The following is a 20,190-nucleotide window of genomic DNA, read 5'->3' as shown; positions in this document are numbered from 1 at the left end:
GAGGCCTTTTGAAAAAGCTAACCAATTTTAGCTGTGTGCCAGTTCTCTCTTTTTATTAAGATCTCAGTAACAGTGTAAAACATCTGTAACCACAGCAAAGAATATGAAAAAAAGATCTTAGAAAAGATATCAGATGTCAGAAAAATTTTAGAGCATTGAATGGAACAAACCAGATAGTGAAACTGCAGATACTGGAAGCATACAAAAGTTTGATAAGTGTGACAGCATACTCACAGCAGAGCCTAAGAGACCAGGCCTCATAAATGTACTGCACAAAAAGGTAAAAATTTTTTTATTTTTTTTATTTTGCTTTGTCGCTGTCTCCCGCGTTAGCGAGGTAGCGCAAGGAAACAGACGAAAGAATGGCCCAACCCGCCCACATACACATGTATATACACACACACGTCCACACACGCAAATATACATACCTATACATCTCAATGTACACATATGTATACACACACAGACACATACATATATACCCATGCACACAATTCACTCACACATATATACATATATATATATATATATATATATATATATATATATATATATATATATATATATATATATATATATATATATATATATTTTATACTTTGTCGCTGTCTCCCGCGTTTGCGAGGTAGCGCAAGGAAACAGACAAAAGAAATGGCCCAACCCCCCCCATACACATGTATATACATACGTCCACACACGCAAATATACATACCTACACAGCTTTCCATGGTTTACCCCAGACGCTTCACATGCCTTGATTCAATCCACTGACAGCACGTCAGCCCCGGTATACCACATCGCTCCAATTCACTCTATTCCTTGCCCTCCTTTTACCCTCCTGCATGTTCAGGCCCCGATCACACAAAATCTTTTTCACTCGATCTTTCCACCTCCAATTTGGTCTCCCTCTTCTCCTTGTTCCCTCCACCTCCGACACATATATCCTCTTGGTCAATCTTTCCTCACTCATCCTCTCCATGTGCCCAAACCACTTCAAAACACCCTCTTCTGCTCTCTCAACCACGCTCTTTTTATTTCCACACATCTCTCTTACCCTTACGTTACTCACTCGATCAAACCACCTCACACCACACATTGTCCTCAAACATCTCATTTCCAGCACATCCATCCTCCTGCGCACAACTCTATCCATAGCCCACGCCTCGCAACCATACAACATTGTTGGAACCACTATTCCTTCAAACATACCCATTTTTGCTTTCCGAGATAATGTTCTCGACTTCCACACATTCTTCAAGGCCCCCAGAATTTTCGCCCCCTCCCCCACCCTATGATCCACTTCCGCTTCCATGGTTCCATCCGCTGCCAGATCCACTCCCAGATATCTAAAACACTTCACTTCCTCCAGTTTTTCTCCATTCACACTCACCTCCCAATTGACTTGACCCTCAACCCTACTGTACCTAATAACCTTGCTCTTATTCACATTTACTCTTAACTTTCTTCTTCCACACACTTTACCAAACTCCGTCACCAGCTTCTGCAGTTTCTCACATGAATCAGCCACCAGCGCTGTATCATCAGCGAACAACAACTGACTCACTTCCCAAGCTCTCTCATCCCCAACAGACTTCATACTTGCCCCTCTTTCCAAAACTCTTGCATTTACCTCCCTAACAACCCCATCCATAAACAAATTAAACAACCATGGAGACATCACACACCCCTGCCGCAAACCTACATTCACTGAGAACCAATCACTTTCCTCTCTTCCTACACGTACACATGCCTTACATCCTCGATAAAAACTTTTCACTGCTTCTAACAACTTTCCTCCCACACCATATATTCTTAATACCTTCCACAGAGCATCTCTATCAACTCTATCATATGCCTTCTCCAGATCCATAAATGCTACATACAAATCCATTTGCTTTTCTAAGTATTTCTCACATACATTCTTCAAAGCAAACACCTGATCCACACATCCTCTACCACTTCTGAAACCACACTGCTCTTCCCCAATCTGATGCTCTGTACATGCCTTCACCCTCTCAATCAATACCCTCCCATATAATTTACCAGGAATACTCAACAAACTTATACCTCTGTAATTTGAGCACTCACTCTTCTCCCCTTTGCCTTTGTACAATGGCACTATGCACGCATTCCGCCAATCCTCAGGCACCTCACCATGAGTCATACATACATTAAATAACCTTACCAACCAGTCAACAATACAGTCACCCCCTTTTTTAATAAATTCCACTGCAATGCCATCCAAACCTGCTGCCTTGCTGGCTTTCATCTTCCGCAAAGCTTTCACTACCTCTTCTCTGTTTACCAAATATATATATATATATATATATATATATATATATATATATATATATATATATTTTTTTTTTTTTTTTTTTTTTTTTTTGTCGCTGTCTCCCGCGTTTGCGAGGTAGCGCAAGGAAACAGACGAAAGAAATGGCCCAACCCCCCCCATACACATGTACATACACACGTCCACACACGGAAATATACATACCTACACAGCTTTCCATGGTTTACCCCGGACGCTTCACATGCCTTGATTCAATCCACTGACAGCACGTCAACCCCTGTATACCACATCGCTCCAATTCACTCTATTCCTTGCCCTCCTTTCACCCTCCTGCATGTTCAGGCCCCGATCACACAAAATCCTTTTCACTCCATCTTTCCACCTCCAATTTGGTCTCCCTCTTCTCCTCGTTCCCTCCACCTCCGACACATATATCCTCTTGGTCAATCTTTCCTCACTCATTCTCTCCATGTGCCCAAACCATTTCAAAACACCCTCTTCTGCTCTCTCAACCACGCTCTTTTTATTTCCACACATCTCTCTTACCCTTACGTTACTTACTCGATCAAACCACCTCACACCACACATTGTCCTCAAACATCTCATTTCCAGCACATCCATCCTCCTGCGCACAACTCTATCCATAGCCCACGCCTCGCAACCATACAACATTGTTGGAACTACTATTCCTTCAAACATACCCATTTTTGCTTTCCGGGATAATGTTCTCGACTTCCACACATTTTTCAAGGCTCCCAAAATTTTCGCCCCCTCCCCCACCCTATGAGCCACTTCCGCTTCCATGGTTCCATCCGCTGCCAGATCCACTCCCAGATATCTAAAACACTTCACTTCCTCCAGTTTTTCACCATTCAAACTCACCTCCCAATTGACTTGACCCTCAACCCTACTGTACGTAATAACCTTGCTCTTATTCACATTTACTCTTAACTTTCTTCTTCCACACACTTTACCAAACTCCGTCACCAGCTTCTGCAGTTTCTCACATGAATCCGCCACCAGCGCTGTATCATCAGCGAACAACAACTGACTCACTTCCCAAGCTCTCTCATCCCCAACAGACTTCATACTTGCCCCTCTTTCCAAGACTCTTGCATTTACCTCCCTAACAACCCCATCCATAAACAAATTAAACAACCATGGAGACATCACACACCCCTGCCGCAAACCTACATTCACTGAGAACCAATCACTTTCCTCTCTTCCTACACGTACACATGCCTTACATCCTCGATAAAAACTTTTCACTGCTTCTAACAACTTGCCTCCCACACCATATATTCTTAATACCTTCCACAGAGCATCTCTATCAACTCTATCATATGCCTTCTCCAGATCCATAAATGCTACATACAAATCCATTTGCTTTTCTAAGTATTTCTCACATACATTCTTCAAAGCAAACACCTGATCCACACATCCTCTACCACTTCTGAAACCACACTGCTCTTCCCCAATCTGATGCTCTGTACATGCCTTCACCCTCTCAATCAATACCCTCCCATATAATTTACCAGGAATACTCAACAAACTTATACCTCTGTAATTTGAGCACTGACTCTTATCCCCTTTGCCTTTGTACAATGGCACTATGCACGCATTCCGCCAATCCTCAGGCACCTCACCATGAGTCATACATACATTAAATAACCTTACCAACCAGTCAACAATACAGTCACCCCCTTTTTTAATAAATTCCACTGCAATACCATCCAAACCTGCTGCCTTGCCGGCTTTCATCTTCCGCAAAGCTTTTACTACCTCTTCTCTGTTTACCAAATCATTTTCCCTAACCCTCTCACTTTGCACACCACCTCGACCCAAACACCCTATATCTGCCACTCTGTCATCAGACACATTCAACAAACCTTCAAAATACTCATTCCATCTCCTTCTCACATCACCACTACTTGTTATCACCTCCCCATTTACGCCCTTCACTGAAGTTCCCATTTGCTCCCTTGTCTTACGCACCCTATTTACCTCCTTCCAGAACATCTTTTTATTCTCCCTAAGATTTACTGATAGTCTCTCACCCCAACTCTCATTTGCCCTTTTTTTCACCTCTTGCACCTTTCTCTTGACCTCCTGTCTCTTTCTTTTATACTTCTCCCACTCAATTGCATTTTTTCCCTGCAAAAATCGTCCAAATGCCTCTCTCTTCTCTTTCACTAATACTCTTACTTCTTCATCCCACCACTCACTACCCTTTCTAAACAGCCCACCTCCCACTCTTCTCATGCCACAAGCATCTTTTGCGCAATCTATCACTGATTCCCTAAATACATCCCATTCCTCCCCCACTCCCCTTACTTCCATTGTTCTCACCTTTTTCCATTCTGTACACAGTCTCTCCTGATACTTCTTCACACAGGTCTCCTTCCCAAGCTCACTTACTCTCACCACCTTCTTCACCCCAACATTCACTCTTCTTTTCTGAAAACCCATACTAATCTTCACCTTAGCCTCCACAAGATAATGATCAGACATCCCTCCAGTTGCACCTCTCAGCACATTGACATCCAAAAGTCTCTCTTTCGCACGCCTGTCCATTAACACGTAATCCAATAACGCTCTCTGGCCATCTCTCCTACTTACATAAGTATACTTATGTATATCTCGCTTTTTAAACCAGGTATTCCCAATCATCAGTCCTTTTTCAGCACATAAATCTACAAGCTCTTCACCATTTCCATTTACAACACTGAACACCCCATGCATACCAATTTATTCCCTCAACTGCCACATTACTCACCTTTGCATTCAAATCACCCATCACTATAACCCAGTCTCGTGCATCAAAACCGCTAACACACTCATTTAGCTGCTCCCAAAACACTTGCCTCTCATGATCTTTCTTCTCATGCCCAGGTGCATATGCACCAATAATCACCCACCTCTCTCCATCAACTTTCAATTTTACCCATATTAATCGAGAATTTACTTTCTTACATTCTATCACATACTCCCACAACTCCTGTTTCAGGAGTATTGCTACTCCTTCCCTTGCTCTTGTCCTCTCACTAACCCCTGACTTCACTCCCCAGACATTTCCAAACCACTCTTCCCCTTTACCCTTGAGCTTCGTTTCACTCAGAGCCAAAACATCCAGGTTCCTTTCCTCAAACATACTACCTATCTCTCCTTTTTTCACATCTTGGTTACATCCACACACATTTAGGCACCCCACTCTGAGCCTTCGAGGAGGATGAGCACTCCCCGCGTGACTCCTTCTTCTGTTTCCCATTTTAGAAAGTTAATACAAGGAGGGGAGGATTTCCGGCCCCCCGCTCCCGTCCCCTCTAGTCGCTTTCTACGACACGCGAGGAATACGTGGGAAGTATTCTTTCACCCCTATCCCCAGGGATAATATACATATATATACACACACACACACACACACACACGCACACACACACACACACACACACACACACACATACATATATATACATATGAAAAATGTAAGAAACAATTTAGAAAACAAACTTTTAGCTTGAAATGAATGAAAAAATGAACGTCACATAATGGTTCAACCTCTGGCTATGGAAAAGGAAATGTACAAAAAGGTAAAAATCAACACATATTTCCAGATACACTGAAAGATAGACTAGGAAATAGACTGACCTCACTTATAGTGAATAGGTGAAATAAATAAAGTTAATAATGAAGGAAACAGTAAGAACACATTTCTTATTACAGTAAACCCCTATTCTGTTGGACTAATTAGGGGAAAGAGTGGTTCATTAGAAGCTACATTTTGTTGAGTCCCAGATCTTTCCAAGTTTCATTAATGGATGAAATATTATATTAACAGGTATAATGGAAACCACTTTACCAAACTCCGTCACCAGCTTCTGCAGTTTCTCACATGAATCCGCCACCAGCGCTGTGTCATCAGCGAACAACAACTGACTCACTTCCCAAGCTCTCTCATCCCCAACAGACTTCATACTTGCCCCTCTTTCCAAGACTCTTGCATTTACCTCCCTAACAACCCCATCCATAAACAAATTAAACAACCATGGAGACATCACACACCCCTGCCGCAAACCTACATTCACTGAGAACCAATCACTTTCCTCTCTTCCTACACGTACACATGCCTTACATCCTCGATAAAAACTTTTCACTGCTTCTAACAACTTGCCTCCCACACCATATATTCTTAATACCTTCCACAGAGCATCTCTATCAACTCTATCATATGCCTATCATATGTGTGGAAGAAGAAAGTTAAGAGTAAATGTGAATAAGAGCAAGGTTATTAGGTACAGTAGGGTTGAGGGTCAAGTCAATTGGGAGGTGAGTTTGAATGGTGAAAAACTGGAGGAAGTGAAGTGTTTTAGATATCTGGGAGTGGATCTGTCAGCGGATGGAACCATGGAAGCGGAAGTGGATCATAGGGTGGGGGAGGGGGCGAAAATTTTGGGAGCCTTGAAAAATGTGTGGAAGTCGAGAACATTATCCCGGAAAGCAAAAATGGGTATGTTTGAAGGAATAGTAGTTCCAACAATGTTGTATGGTTGCGAGGCGTGGGCTATGGATAGAGTTGTGCGCAGGAGGATGGATGTGCTGGAAATGAGATGTTTGAGGACAATGTGTGGTGTGAGGTGGTTTGATCGAGTAAGTAACGTAAGGGTAAGAGAGATGTGTGGAAATAGAAAGAGCGTGGTTGAGAGAGCAGAAGAGGGTGTTTTAAAATGGTTTGGGCACATGGAGAGAATGAGTGAGGAAAGATTGACCAAGAGGATATATGTGTCGGAGGTGGAGGGAACGAGGAGAAGAGGGAGACCAAATTGGAGGTGGAAAGATGGAGTGAAAAAGATTTTGTGTGATCGGGGCCTGAACATGCAGGAGGGTGAAAGGAGGGCAAGGAATAGAGTGAATTGGAGCGATGTGGTATACAGGGGTTGACGTGCTGTCAGTGGATTGAATCAAGGCATGTGAAGCGTCCGGGGTAAACCATGGAAAGCTGTGTAGGTATGTATATTTGTGTGTGTGGACGTGTGTATGTACATGTGTATGGGGGGGGTTGGGCCATTTCTTTCGTCTGTTTCCTTGCGCTACCTCGCAAACGCGGGAGACAGCGACAAAGTATAAAAAAAAAAAAAAAAAAATAATGGAAACCAACCTTATTTCTTCAAGGCTGGAGGTATTCAGAGAGAAGTAAAGACTACTGTGTATCAGAAAGAAATAGCTCCAGGGTACCCTGGAGTTGTCAGGAATATGTTTTACATGAGGCACAAGCTACTCTCCCCATGCTCATGATGATCAATCCTTTTCAGCCTTTCAGCAATGATGAGGTTTTCCATGGATTTCTTAGCACATGCATAACTCATAGCACTCTTAACTACCATGATTTGATGCTAAATGATGGGCCCTTGCACCTTACAGTAGACTGCAGTTGTGGGAAAACACAAGCACCAAGTTTGTTTATGTGTTGATCAAGTGGATGCTTATGTCAGACTGGTAGGCAGTGACCAAGATGTAGTGTTTCATCATGAAATATCTACTTACATTATCTTTGAAGGTTGAAAGGTGCAGAAGATGATGTTTTGCCATTGATTTAGCATAAATCAGAGTAAAACTGTAGATTATGTGTGCAATGAAGAAGTGCATTAAGGTGATGCCCAACAGGTTGTCACATGTTCTTCTAATGCTCAGCATCCCAGACTAAGGTTGGGAACTAATGGACCATTCTGATGGATTTTTATAATACCAAACTAGATTAGTGGTGTAACAGACTTTTATAGAAATTTCTGTTAGATTCCAAAATTAGTCCAGTGTTGACCAAAGGGTGTGTTATGTCATATTTTAATCCATTTACTTCTAGTAAAATGGGGGTTACTGAAATCAGTCTCTTTTCCATGCTGACAGAGAATCTAATTAACCTAGAGCTCTGTTTGTAGTCTTGAGGTATGCCTCAAAATGGTTTCTCAGTTCAGTCAGAGTGAATTTTATACATTCTTTGTATCAAAGCAACATTGTAGATAGATGACAAGCTGTGACTTCTCTTGATAAAGGAAAACACTTAGAATTATTGCTGCCCTCAACATTTTGTGACTCCTTTTTTCCCCACAAGGCATTAAGAAGGGCTAGAGGCACCAGTGTAAAGAAAATTGTTACTATCTTACTTCAAAGGAAAGTGCAGGAAGGAGGCAGTGAGTTGGGGTCTCTGTTACACCTAATCAAAGGAATGATTTCAAGAGAACTTTGCTGTTCCTTCCATACTCCGCTAAGAATGATCATTGATGCACCTATTCTGCTGGAGGCAGATGTGACCTTTCAAAGCAGCCTTTCTGAGGCCATCAAGCAGAGTCTTCAGGGAGGTTCCCCCCTAAAGTAGCTCTTTGCCAGTTGGGGTCAACACCAGAGCTTATAGATTTTTTGGAAATTCAACAAATGAGCATGTCATGTTAAAAAGAATTGTTAGAAATCTCGGCTTCATTTTTCAGATTTTTTTTTAGAACAGCTTAAATTAGCTTACTTAGAGCATTCTCCAGTGGTCTTCAACCCAACAACCCAGACTAGGCCCATGCAGTTGGATTTGGTCATTGGTTCACAAGCTGTTGGAAGCTGCAGCCCTCAGACCTACATATCCCACACAGCCTGATTAGTCTGGCACACTCTTTAGGCACTTATCCAGTGCAATCTTAAACTTCACTATTGTGCATCCTATCCTGTTTTTGGTGGTAACTGGCAAAATGTTGAAGAGTCTTGGGCCCCAGATGCTTAAGATGTTTTCTCGTTTTGTGCATGTCGCACATTTGGATTACAAAGGTAGTATTTTATAAAGTCTTGTACATCTGTTGTGCAAGTGTGATGATATTTCTGAGTGTAAGTTGGGAACTACACCTTATACGATTTTCCAGGTATAGATAATGATATACCTCTCCTGTCTGTGCTCCTTAGAGTACAGCCTCAGATTTCAGCTTTTCTTAGTAACTTAGGTTCTTTACCACATTGATATAGGCTGTGAAAGATCTCCGAACATTTTCTGATTCTGTAATTTCACCTGCCTTGTAGGATGATGTTAGGATGCAACAATATTCAATTCGTGAAGGAATTAGCACTTCGAATAGTATCAACATTGGTGTTTTTTCACTTGTCTTGAAGATCCACAGGATCCAGCCTTCCATCCTACTGCATGAGGTAACCATTGTTTGTTGCTGATGAGTAGGTATTTAGACATTATTACTATGAGGTCCTTCACTTGATTCAGCTGGTTTATGATAGCGTCTGTGTCTGACCAATATTCTTTGTTGTTTTTGATTTCTTCATTTCTCCCATACCAGAGAAGTTGATACTTATTTCCCTTGAAAAGCATGTTGTTCTCAGTTGCTTGTTTATAAAGACTTTATTGTATGTCTTTTTTAGCCTTTTTATCACTGCTATTGATGTGATTTTCATGTTTATTCTCATGCCATCTGCAAAGGATTTTATGAAACTATGCCTTGAGTTTGTGTCAATGTCAGATATAAGAATGAGGAACAGGAGGAGTGCAAATACAGTTCCTTGGGGGACTCAACTTTTTGCTGTAGAGGCACTAGAGATGGCATGGTTTACTACTAAGTGTTGTGATCTGTTAGTTTGATAGTTGTATATCAGTCACCCAATTTTTCAACTTACTTTCATCTTTATCATATGTATGCCATGACACCTTGGTCATATTTGTCAAATACTTTTGCAAAGTCTTTGTGATTCAAATCAGCATTTACTTTCCTCTCCCAAGCTTCAACAATCCAGTCATGGTGGTCAAGCAACTGAGAAAGACAAGATCTTCCTGCCTTGAAGCCATGGTTATGTAGATTGTTCACTTCCATAAATTCCATTAGCTTGCCTCTTGGGACTCTTTTGAAGATTTTAATGATGTTCAATGTTAATGCTATTGGTTGATAGTTTTGGGGACTGCTTTGCCTCCACCATTGGGATGCGGGATTATGAGTCAGTTTCATACACATGGGAATGATGCCAGAATCTAGACTTTTTCTTCAGATGATGTTTTGTGTAAATGCTAAAGGCATCATGCATTTCTTTATGTAGACTGAGCTGCAAGAGTCCAGGCCTGTGGCTGATTGCTTGGGTATGCTTCCAGTTGCCTTCTTGAAATCTTGTGTTAAGTTGGTGATATCTGCTTTGTGTACATTTGGATTTTTACTGTCTAGGAAGATGTCTGAAGTTGGTGATATCTGCCATGTGTACATTTGGATTTTTACTGTCTAGGAAGATGTCTGTTGGGTCATTTATCTTTAATGCGATTTTTGGCTGAGTGAATACCTCCTCATGGGCACTTCATTGAGCCTTAGGGGTTCTTCTTCCCAAGGCTGCTGGATTGGTTCATTGGTTGGCCATGCTGTTGGAATCATATTGCCTTTCTAGATTCCCACTCATCCTGGCATTCATCTGTGAGAATACTTTCTTGGTTGAGTTGGCGAATGGAATTTGTCGTCCTGGATTCGCATTTGTTTATGAGAAAAAGTATTTTGAGTTATTATTTTATTTCATTAATGACTTCTTTTTCCTGTGTTTCATATATTTTTAGTTTTTGGTCTCTGTCCGATAATTCACTTAATAGGTTTTCATTCCTTTAATAGGTGAGCTGCAGATTTTCTTGTAGGTCTGCAATTCTTATTCGCCTCCTACAGAATGCTCGTCTTCCTCATTTTAACCTAGACCTTTTGTGATTTCTTTTCACTGATATATGTCTGTTGTATGTCTTTCATGTTTTGACCTAGACCTTTTGTGCTTTCTTCTCAATGGTATATGTCTGTTGCATTTTTGGAGTACCAAAGTGGTCATGTCATTTATGCATTCCTCCTTTGTTTTGTTACTTAGCAAGGCTTCCCAATGTATTACAGACATCTCATTGATCACATTTTCCCACTTTATCCATTTACTATTAGAACTGAAATTACTGATAACACCCTTACTGTAACATGTCACATACTAGGTACATGTTATTTGTCAGCCAAGGGAGAACTTTTAAAATAATTCTCTCTCTCTCTCTCTCTCTCTCTCTCTCTCTCTCTCTCTCTCTCTCTCTCTCTCTCTCTCTCTCTCTCTCTCTCTCTCTCTCTCTCTCTCTCTCTCTCTCTCTCTCTCTCTCTCTCTCTCTCTCTCTCTCTCTCTCTCTCTCTCTCTCTCTCTCTCTCTCTCTCTCTCTCTCTCTCTCTCTCTCTCTCTCTCTCTCTCTCTCTCTCTCTCTCTCTCTCTCTCTCTCTCTCTCTCTCTCTCTCTCTCTCTCTCTCTCTCTCTCTCTCTCTCTCTCTCTCTCTCTCTCTCTCTCTCTCTCTCTCTCTCTCTCTCTCTCTCTCTCTCTCTCTCTCTCTCTCTCTCTCTCTCTCTCTCTCTCTCTCTCTCTCTCTCTCTCTCTCTCTCTCTCTCTCTCTCTCTCTCTCTCTCTCTCTCTCTCTCTCTCTCTCTCTCTCTCTCTCTCTCTCTCTCTCTCTCTCTCTCTCTCTCTCTCTCTCTCTCTCTCTCTCTCTCTCTCTCTCTCTCTCTCTCTCTCTCTCTCTCTCTCTCTCTCTCTCTCTCTCTCTCTCTCTCTCTCTCTCTCTCTCTCTCTCTCTCTCTCTCTCTCTCTCTCTCTCTCTCTCTCAAGTCCATTATCAAGGCCAGGCCTTAAATGAAGTATAGAAAGCATTATGACAGCAAAATAGAAGGGGCAAGTCTAAGGGACAGGACAGAAACTTTAGGGACAGCACTGTTGATGGAGAAAGGGGTGAGGCTGATCCATCAACAACCACAGAAATAGCTCAACCAGAGAGGAAGCTAAATATGAAGGAGCAAAGTGAGGGAGGGAAGCCAAAAGAGGAGAGCTTAGAGATGAGATCATGATGTCACACCTTGTCAAAGGCTTTGGATGTGTTAAGGGCAACTACATATGACCCCAAAATCTTCCAGGAATGATGACCAGGAAAGAATGTCATCAGTGGGTCTTGCCTGATGGAAGCCATACTGGTGATCAGAGAGAAAATTGTGAGATTCAAGGTCTCTAAGGATATTGGAGTTGAGAAGGGATTTAAAGACTCTGGAAATGGTAGATGTCAGAGCAACAGGATAATAGTTAGAGGGGTCAGAATGGTTACCCTTCTTAGAGATGGGATGTATCAGTGTATGCTTCCAAGTACAGGTGCAAGTTCAGAGGCACACTGTTTCAATACACAGGTATGTATACCATCAGGACCTTAAGCCTTGCTTGTGTTTAGGTAGAGAATCACTTTTTAGACAGTCTGAAAAGAGATTATAGGGAGGGGCATAGGATTAGTAAGAGGAGCATCAGGGGTGAAGGAATGTTATAGTCATTCAAGGTGGAATTAGAGGAGAGATGGGAATCAAAGAGAGCTGCTTTGTTTGCAGGAGAGACAGCTATGATATTATCAGAATGGAAAAGTGAAGGAAAGGTAGAGCAAAAGAAGTTGTCAAAGATAACATTAGCTAAAGACCAGAAAGACATGTCAGTGGATGACGAGGAGAGGTTATCGCATTTCCTTCAAATAAAGGAACACTTTGCCTGATGGATAACATGCTTGCAATGATTATGGGCAGCAATAAAAGCTGAATGGGAGTCAGGAAGGAGGGTTTTTCCAAGCCCTATATGCCTGATCCTTTGCCTGAATGGCTTCAGAACAGTAACAGTTGAAATATGGATTACAAGAAGAGGTCGTCTTGGAGGAAGTGGGGACAAATGCTTCCATTCCCACAAGAATAATCTCTTCTATGCATCTGATGGAGAAAGAAGCATCACCACATAAGAGACTAATTTACCCATGGAAAGTTAGAAAAGAAGTTATGTAAATTATTCTAGTTAGCTTTGTTGAGGTGCCAGTATTTACCCTTAAAAGGGGCTCTTGGACAAGGAGGTGCCATTAGAATAGATACATTTATGAGGGTATGATCAGAGAACCAATTGGGGGCAAGATTGTATAGCTGCAGTGAGGTGGACTAGAGGTGAAAAACGGATCCAGAATATTAGGACATTGGTCACAGCGGTCAGGAATATGGGTAGGGTAGGAGATAACTTGCTCTAAATCGTTGAGAATGGAGAACATGAAGGCTTCAATCCCTCCACCATCTGCATGGGAGGAATTTAACCATTCCCCTCGGTGAATATTGAAATACCCGAAGTAGAGGAACTTGGCTTGCTGGTGAGAGGATGCCATAGTCACATGGTAGAAGTTTAGTTAGTTGAAGAAAGATATGAAATTTGTGGTGTTAGGGGAGCAGTTGATGAAAGAGAGAAAAAGTGTGGTAGTTGGGAGACAGACCTTAAGTCACATAACATCACAGTTTGGGGATTCAAGGTCCTTGAGGCATGCAACAGGTGTCTTGATGTTGGAATAAGCACAAACACTACCTTTAAACTGGAATTATGAGTGGAGATAGAAATGTAAAATGGACTAGTGAGAACATCATTAGACATCTGTGTCTCGGAGAGAAATAAGACATTAGGAGGGGTACTAGATAGATGTTGTTCAACAGAGGAGAGGTTACTAGAGAGGCTGCCAATGTCGGTATAGTGAACAGAAAAAGAGGAAGATCCAACAGAGAAGGATGAAGCAAAACTAGGGAAAGGGAGTGCAGAGATGGAGTCTGGCAGTTATGTATGGTGATCAGTCTATTTGTGGATTATATTGTCTGTGTTGTTTGCTGATTGAAGAGGAGTTGCAGGAGGTTGTAATTTTCTTTTATGATGTGAGTAAGGGTAGGTGATTGAAGGTAAATGCAGGTAAAGGTAAAGTAATGGTGTTTGAAAGGAAACAGAGCTAAATGAGGGTAAATGCGGGTAAAAGTAAAGTAATGGTGTTTGAAAGGAAACAGAGCTAAAGAAAAGATTTTGCAAAACCCTGTACAGTGAAAGAAGAAAGTGTACTAAACTGTGATATAGATATCAGGGGAGATAGATTGGAAGAGGTGAGAGAATGTAAGTATTCACAAACTATCTTACATAATTTTGGTGATATGGAAGGAGAGATAATAGAAAGAGCAGCACAGGGGAGAATAGTCATTGGGTTCCTTAACAGCATAATGAAAGGTAGAGGTGTAAGTCTGGAGGTGAAGAAACGATTATTGGACAGTATAGTCCTCCCAACTCTTGACCTGAGCAGCCAAAACATGGATATCAAATGAGCCACAAGAGATCAAGTGTCCAGACAGTGGAAATGAGCTGTTTGAGAGGAGCATGTTGTGTGACTAAAAGACACGAAGGAAGAAATTTGGGGGTGTATGAGAGATGTGTATTGCAGGAAATGCAAAGGAAATAAATTATAGAGTGGCAGAGTGGGTGAAACATAGTACTTTAAGTTGGTTTGGACATGTGGAAAGAATGTATGACGGAATTTACAAGGAGAGTGTGTGATCATACAATGAAAGTACTGGAGGGAAAGAAATGGTAGAAGAATGCATGGAATAGTGTATAAGATGGGGGTATATTAGGATGGGGATAAGGGGAGGCTCTTTTGCTGTAGCCACCTCATTGATGGGCACTCCTAGAGGGAACAGGCACCAGAGATAGAATTAGATAGAAGTAGTGAAGAACAAGTTTGGTTTAAGAAGGGAAGGGGGTGTGGACTATGGTTTAGGAAGGAAAGGGGGTGTGGACTAGCTTTTTGCATTTATATAAGCAGTATAGAAAGTTCTAAAGCAAAAGTTTATGGATTTATGAAAGGCACATGATAAAGTGATAAGGAAAGCTCCTTGAAGTTTTGATTATTCTCTGTGGTGTGCATGGAAATGTGAATTCCATTAAGGGGTTTAACAACGAAAGTAATGTGACTGAAGAATTGATAGTGTGAATGAAGGCTTTGAAATAACTTTGGGAGTGTCAAGGTTGCATGATGTCACCATGGCTATTTTTTTTAATGAATTGGATGTTTCATGAGGTAAGACCAAGGTGGGTTGATTGTGATGTAATAACTTATCATGGAAGAATGGAGTGGAAGTTGCCAGTGCTGGTGTATGCAGATGATTCCCTTGTTGATAGCTGAATCAGGGGAAGAGCTGGATAGTTTGATTGTCCATTTTGATGATTTGTTTTGATGGAGGATACTGAGAAAGTGAATGTAGGTAAAAGGAGACATTAGTTTTTGAAATGGATTGGAGATTACAGCATATCAGTTTACATGGTGAAGAACTGGAATTTGGGGATGAAAGTAGTTATCTAGGAGTAAGTATGGTATTGGAAAAGTTGAAGAGTACTAATGCAAAGTAGGGAAATTAGAAATACATCGAAAGCCTTGGTGAATGGAAGAAATTTAATCATAGAGTGTGCAAGAGGCTGACATGAAGGAGTGCTCTTGAGTATATTGATGTATAATCCAAGTTTGTATAGGTAAGAATAGGTCAGAAACAAGAGTAGTAAAGATGTGTAATTTGTGTACTGTTGTTGAAATCAGGGGGATAGATAGTATGAAGAATGAAGGTGTGAGGAGAGGTAGTATGAAAAAATTAGAGAAGCACATGAATGAAGGTCTTTTAGGATGGTATGGGCATTAGAATATTTGGCAAGTTATAGGTTGGTCAAAAAGGCACATAGTACAAAGAGAGTTAGACCAGTAAATGTTGAATAGCTTTGGTGAGAGGATTGGCTAAGGGTAAGGATAATGAAGATGAAGCTTTAAAAATTATCGGGGATTGGATGCAATTGAAGCATTTTGTATGTAGAAGTGGTGTAAATGAAGACTGCTCTCACTTGATTATACAACTTATTGTGCAAAGTGAAAAAAGTAAGCCCTTTTTTATGTGTAGAAATCCTTGTTTCATTTTAACACAGTTGGCCTAGGTGAAGATGTACAGAGTTTTTGAGGTTGTATATACTTTACCCACCCCATGGAATTTGGAATGAAGTTAATGATGATTAGATAGTTTCTCCTTCAGCTCTTAATGGTTCTAATAGGAATATTTGAATTATTCTGTAAAGTTTTTCTTTGTGTTGTATAATTGCATGTACATCCTGGTGTTCACCAGGATTTGAGAGTAACTTTAGCTTCTAAAGCTTTGTATATTTTTCAAAGTAAATTAGAGCATTCCTGTTTAGTAGATTCAACAACACTTTTCTTTCAGGAGCCAACACCAACTATCCAAATGGTCTCACAGGCACAACTCCTCTCCATGAAGCAGTTGAGGGAACTCGAGATGCACAGTTTACTGATTTTAGTGTTGTCTTTCTTCTTCTTCGGAGTCATGGCGCACGAATGGACGTGGAAACTGTAACAACAGGAGACACACCTTTGTACCGTGCACTGCTACTGGAGAAGAACAAAGCAGCAGCTTTGCTAATAAGGCAGGGGTAAATAATTATTCATATCATTCTAGAAAAAGAAGCTACCACCAGTTTTTCTCCATTATTTTTTAAAATGTGTAGATGATTATCAGCCTTTCCTGACTCTATATACATATTTTATATGTTTAAGATTTTTTGTAGTTTTTTAAGTAATTAAGGAAACTTTTTAGGCAGTATTTAGTGTTTTTAGAGGCTCCTTATCCTTAAACATGTAATTTCATTTGAAAACCATTGAACTATTTTGGGGGCAGTTTCCTAGTCCATTTTGCATGAAATATTGGACTCACACACTATAGGGGAGAAATGCATAGTGTTATAGATATTACATAATGCTCTAAAGAATTGCACTGATTCAGAACAAATACAGTGATAACAATGAATGAAGATTCAGAATGGTGCATGAAGTAGTAACACTTTTCTCAGAGATGGTAAAGTGCTGATAATGGATGGTTTCATTTATAAAGATAAAGACCTAGGGAATGTGGATTTTCATGGAGATAGGGAGTCATGGAGAGACAAATTCTTAGAGGGCATACAGGAAAGTTTCCCATACCAATATGTCAGTGAGCACAATAGAATGAGAGGGAATAATACAAAGGAATACAAGGTATGCAAACAGCAACAGACCATTGGGTGTTTTTGAGGCTATTTGTGATATTGGGAAATATCTGATACTCGTAAATTATTGTGGTAAAAGTAGAAGGCACATAGATAAGTCATAGATAATGACCTGCAAACTTTCAATGTGAATGAGGCACAAATAACGTAAGGCATGGACTTGAAATATGATATATATATCAAACCTGTTCTTAAATGTTTCTCTAGTATTGCTTTCAACTACCCTACCTGGAAAATCATTCCATATTTTAACAGTTGTGTTGAAGAAAAAAATATGTTAACAGTTGTGTTGAAGAAAATGCACTTGAACTCATTCAAGGTAAAACTTTTGCCCAAGAGTATGTATCCATTAGTTTGAGTGAAATTAGATGAATCAAGTCATAAGTAGCCCAATAGAACAAGATTATAAAAGCCTTTGATAATTTTGAATACATATATTAGATCTCTTTACCTCCTCATTTTTAAGCTAAATAGATTCAAGTTGTTTAACCAGCTCTCATAGGAGTTGCCTTTCAGCCCAGGAATCATCTTGGTAGTTCAGTACTGTATTCTGTCCTTTCTACCTTTGTCTTTTTTTTTTATTTTTTTTTTTTTTATTTTTAGATAGGATAACCAGAACTGAACACAGTATTCAAGATATGGATGGAGGAATGAATTATAAAGAGTGAGGATGATTTCCCATGACAAATTTGAAGGCTTTACCTATCCCTGAGGTAGGAGAGAAAGAATTCTACCTTTGTATGGGGGCAGGAGCAGGTGGCTGGAAACCCTTCCCTTCTTGTATTCAGTTTCTAAAAGAGGAAACAGAAGAAGAAGTCAGGTGCGGAGTTCTCACTCTCCTTGAAGGCTCACGTTAGGGTATCTGAGTGTCTGTGGATGTTACCAAGATGAGAAGAAAGGGGAGATAGGTAGTATGTTTGAGGAAAGAATCCTGGATCTTTTAGTTCTGAATGAAACAAAGCTCAAGGTTAAAAGGAAACAGTGGTTTGGAAATGTCTTAGGAGTAAAGACAGGGGTTGGTGAGAGGGCAAGAGCTATATAGGAAGGAGTAGCACTGCTACTGAAGCAAGAGTTGTGGGAGTGTGTGGTAGACTGTAAGTTAGTGAATTCTAGATTGATGTGGGTAAAACTGAAAGTGGATGGCAAGAGAGGGGTGATTATTGGTGCTTATGCACCTGGCCACAAGAAGAAAGATCATGAGAGACATGTGGTCTGGAAGCAGCAGAGTAATTATTATGTTATCAGTTTTGGTACATGAGACCAGATATTTGTGATGGTTGATTTCATTAGTTCACATAGGTTATTTACTGTTATGAATGGAAATGGTCAAGAGCTTGTGTAGTTTTGTGCTGAGAAAAAGACTGGTGATTGGGAATAGCTTGTTTAAAAAAGAGAGATATACACAAGTATGCATATGTGAGTAGGAGAGATTGCCAACAAGCAGTATTAGATTATGTATTAATTGATAGGCACATGAAAAAGAAACTTTTGGATGTAATATGCTGAGAGGTGCAGCTGGTGAGATGTCTGATCACTATCTTGTAGAGGCAAGGGTGAATTGGTGAAAGTAGAAGAGCTTGGAAAGAAGACTTGTGTTGAGAAATACCTGGAGAGACTTAGTGTAGAATGGCAAAAGGTGAGAGCAAATGAAATGAAGGGAATGAGCGAGGATTGGGAGGTATTTAGGGAAGCAGTGATGGTATGTGCAAGAGATGCATGTGAAAGGTGGGAGGGGGGCAGATTAGAAAGGGTAGTGAGTGGTGGGATGAAGGAAAGTTGCTTGTGAAAGAGAAAAGAGAAGCATTTAGCATTACTTACAGGGAAGGAGTACAAATGCTTAGATGTTTAAGAGAAAGTGGCCAGAGGTCAAGAGGAAGGTTTAGGGGTTGAAAAAGAAAACAAATGAGAGTTGAGGTGAGAGAATATCATTAAACTTTAGGGAGATTAAAAAGATATTTTGGAAGGAGGTAAATAATGTGCAAAAGACAAGAAAATAAACGGGAACATCGGTGAAGGGGCAGGAGGGGAAGTGATAACAGGTAGTGATGAAGTGAGGAGCAGATGGAGTGATTATTTTGAAGGATTGTTAAATGTGTTTGATGATAGAGTGGTAGATGTAGGATGTGTTGGTCGGGGTGGCATGCAAAGTGGGAAAGTCATGGAAGTCATGGAGAGTTGTTTGATGAAGAGAGAAGAGGTCGTGAAAGCCTGGCGAAAGATATGTGGCAATGCTGAGGGAGTCGATGGTATTGCAGTTGAATTTATAGAGAAAAGGGGTGACTGTGTTGTTGGTTGGTTGGTAAAGATATTCTTTGTATGTATGAATCATGTTGAAGTGCTTGAGCATTGGCCAAATGCATTTATAGTGCCATTGTATAAAGGTAAAGGGGATGAAGGTGATCGTTTCAAACTACAGAGTTATAAGTTTGTTGAGTATACTTGGTAAGTTGTATGGAAGGGTATTGATTGAGAGGGTGAAAGCATGTACATTTCGTCAGATTGAGGAGGAGCAATGTGGTATCAGAAGTGGTAGAGGATGTATGTATCAGGTGTTTGCTTTGAACAATTTGTGTGAGAAATACTTAAAAAACAGATGAATTTATGTATGGCATTAATGGATCTGGAGGAGGTGTATGATAGGGTTGATATAGATGTGTTGTGTAAAGAATTGAGAATATATGGTGTGGTAGATAAGCTGCTAGAAGTAATGAGACATTTTTATCAAGGCTCGGAGGCATGTGTATGAGTAGGAAGAGAGGAGAGTAAATGGTTCCCAGTGAAGGTCAGTCTGTGACAGGGGTGTGTGTTGTCACTATGTTAGTTTAATTGGTTTATGAATGGGATGGTGAGAGAGGTTAATGCAAGAACAGAGAGAGGGGCGAGTATGCAGTCTGTAGGGGGTGGGAGGGCCTGGGAAGTGGGTCATTTGTTGTTCACTGATGATACAGCACTTACGGCTGATTCAAGTGAGAAA

The 20,190-nt window shown here is 40.6% G+C and overlaps 2 protein-coding genes across 2 annotated transcripts in view; one reads left to right on the top strand and one right to left on the bottom strand.

Annotated features, from left to right (window-relative positions):
• LOC139766864 (uncharacterized) overlaps positions 1 to 20,190 on the top strand; it is a 113,508-nt gene that overhangs the window by 81,725 nt on the left and 11,593 nt on the right. Inside the window, exon 11 of the mRNA XM_071695859.1 lies at positions 16,379 to 16,604. Coding sequence (XP_071551960.1) covers positions 16,379 to 16,604 — 226 coding nt within the window. The remainder of the gene's footprint in view (positions 1 to 16,378; positions 16,605 to 20,190) is intronic.
• Positions 16,386 to 20,190, bottom strand: part of LOC139766863 (CDK2-associated and cullin domain-containing protein 1-like) — a 117,885-nt gene continuing 114,080 nt past the window's right edge. The window contains exon 8 of the transcript XR_011716959.1: positions 16,386 to 16,522. The gene's annotated coding sequence lies outside the window, so the exon portion shown is untranslated. The remainder of the gene's footprint in view (positions 16,523 to 20,190) is intronic.

The sequence above is a fragment of the Panulirus ornatus genome, chromosome 58 (assembly GCF_036320965.1).
Source record: "Panulirus ornatus isolate Po-2019 chromosome 58, ASM3632096v1, whole genome shotgun sequence".
In the NCBI taxonomy this organism is placed as follows: domain Eukaryota; kingdom Metazoa; phylum Arthropoda; class Malacostraca; order Decapoda; family Palinuridae; genus Panulirus; species Panulirus ornatus.
This window is presented reverse-complemented; position numbering and strand designations above follow the sequence as displayed.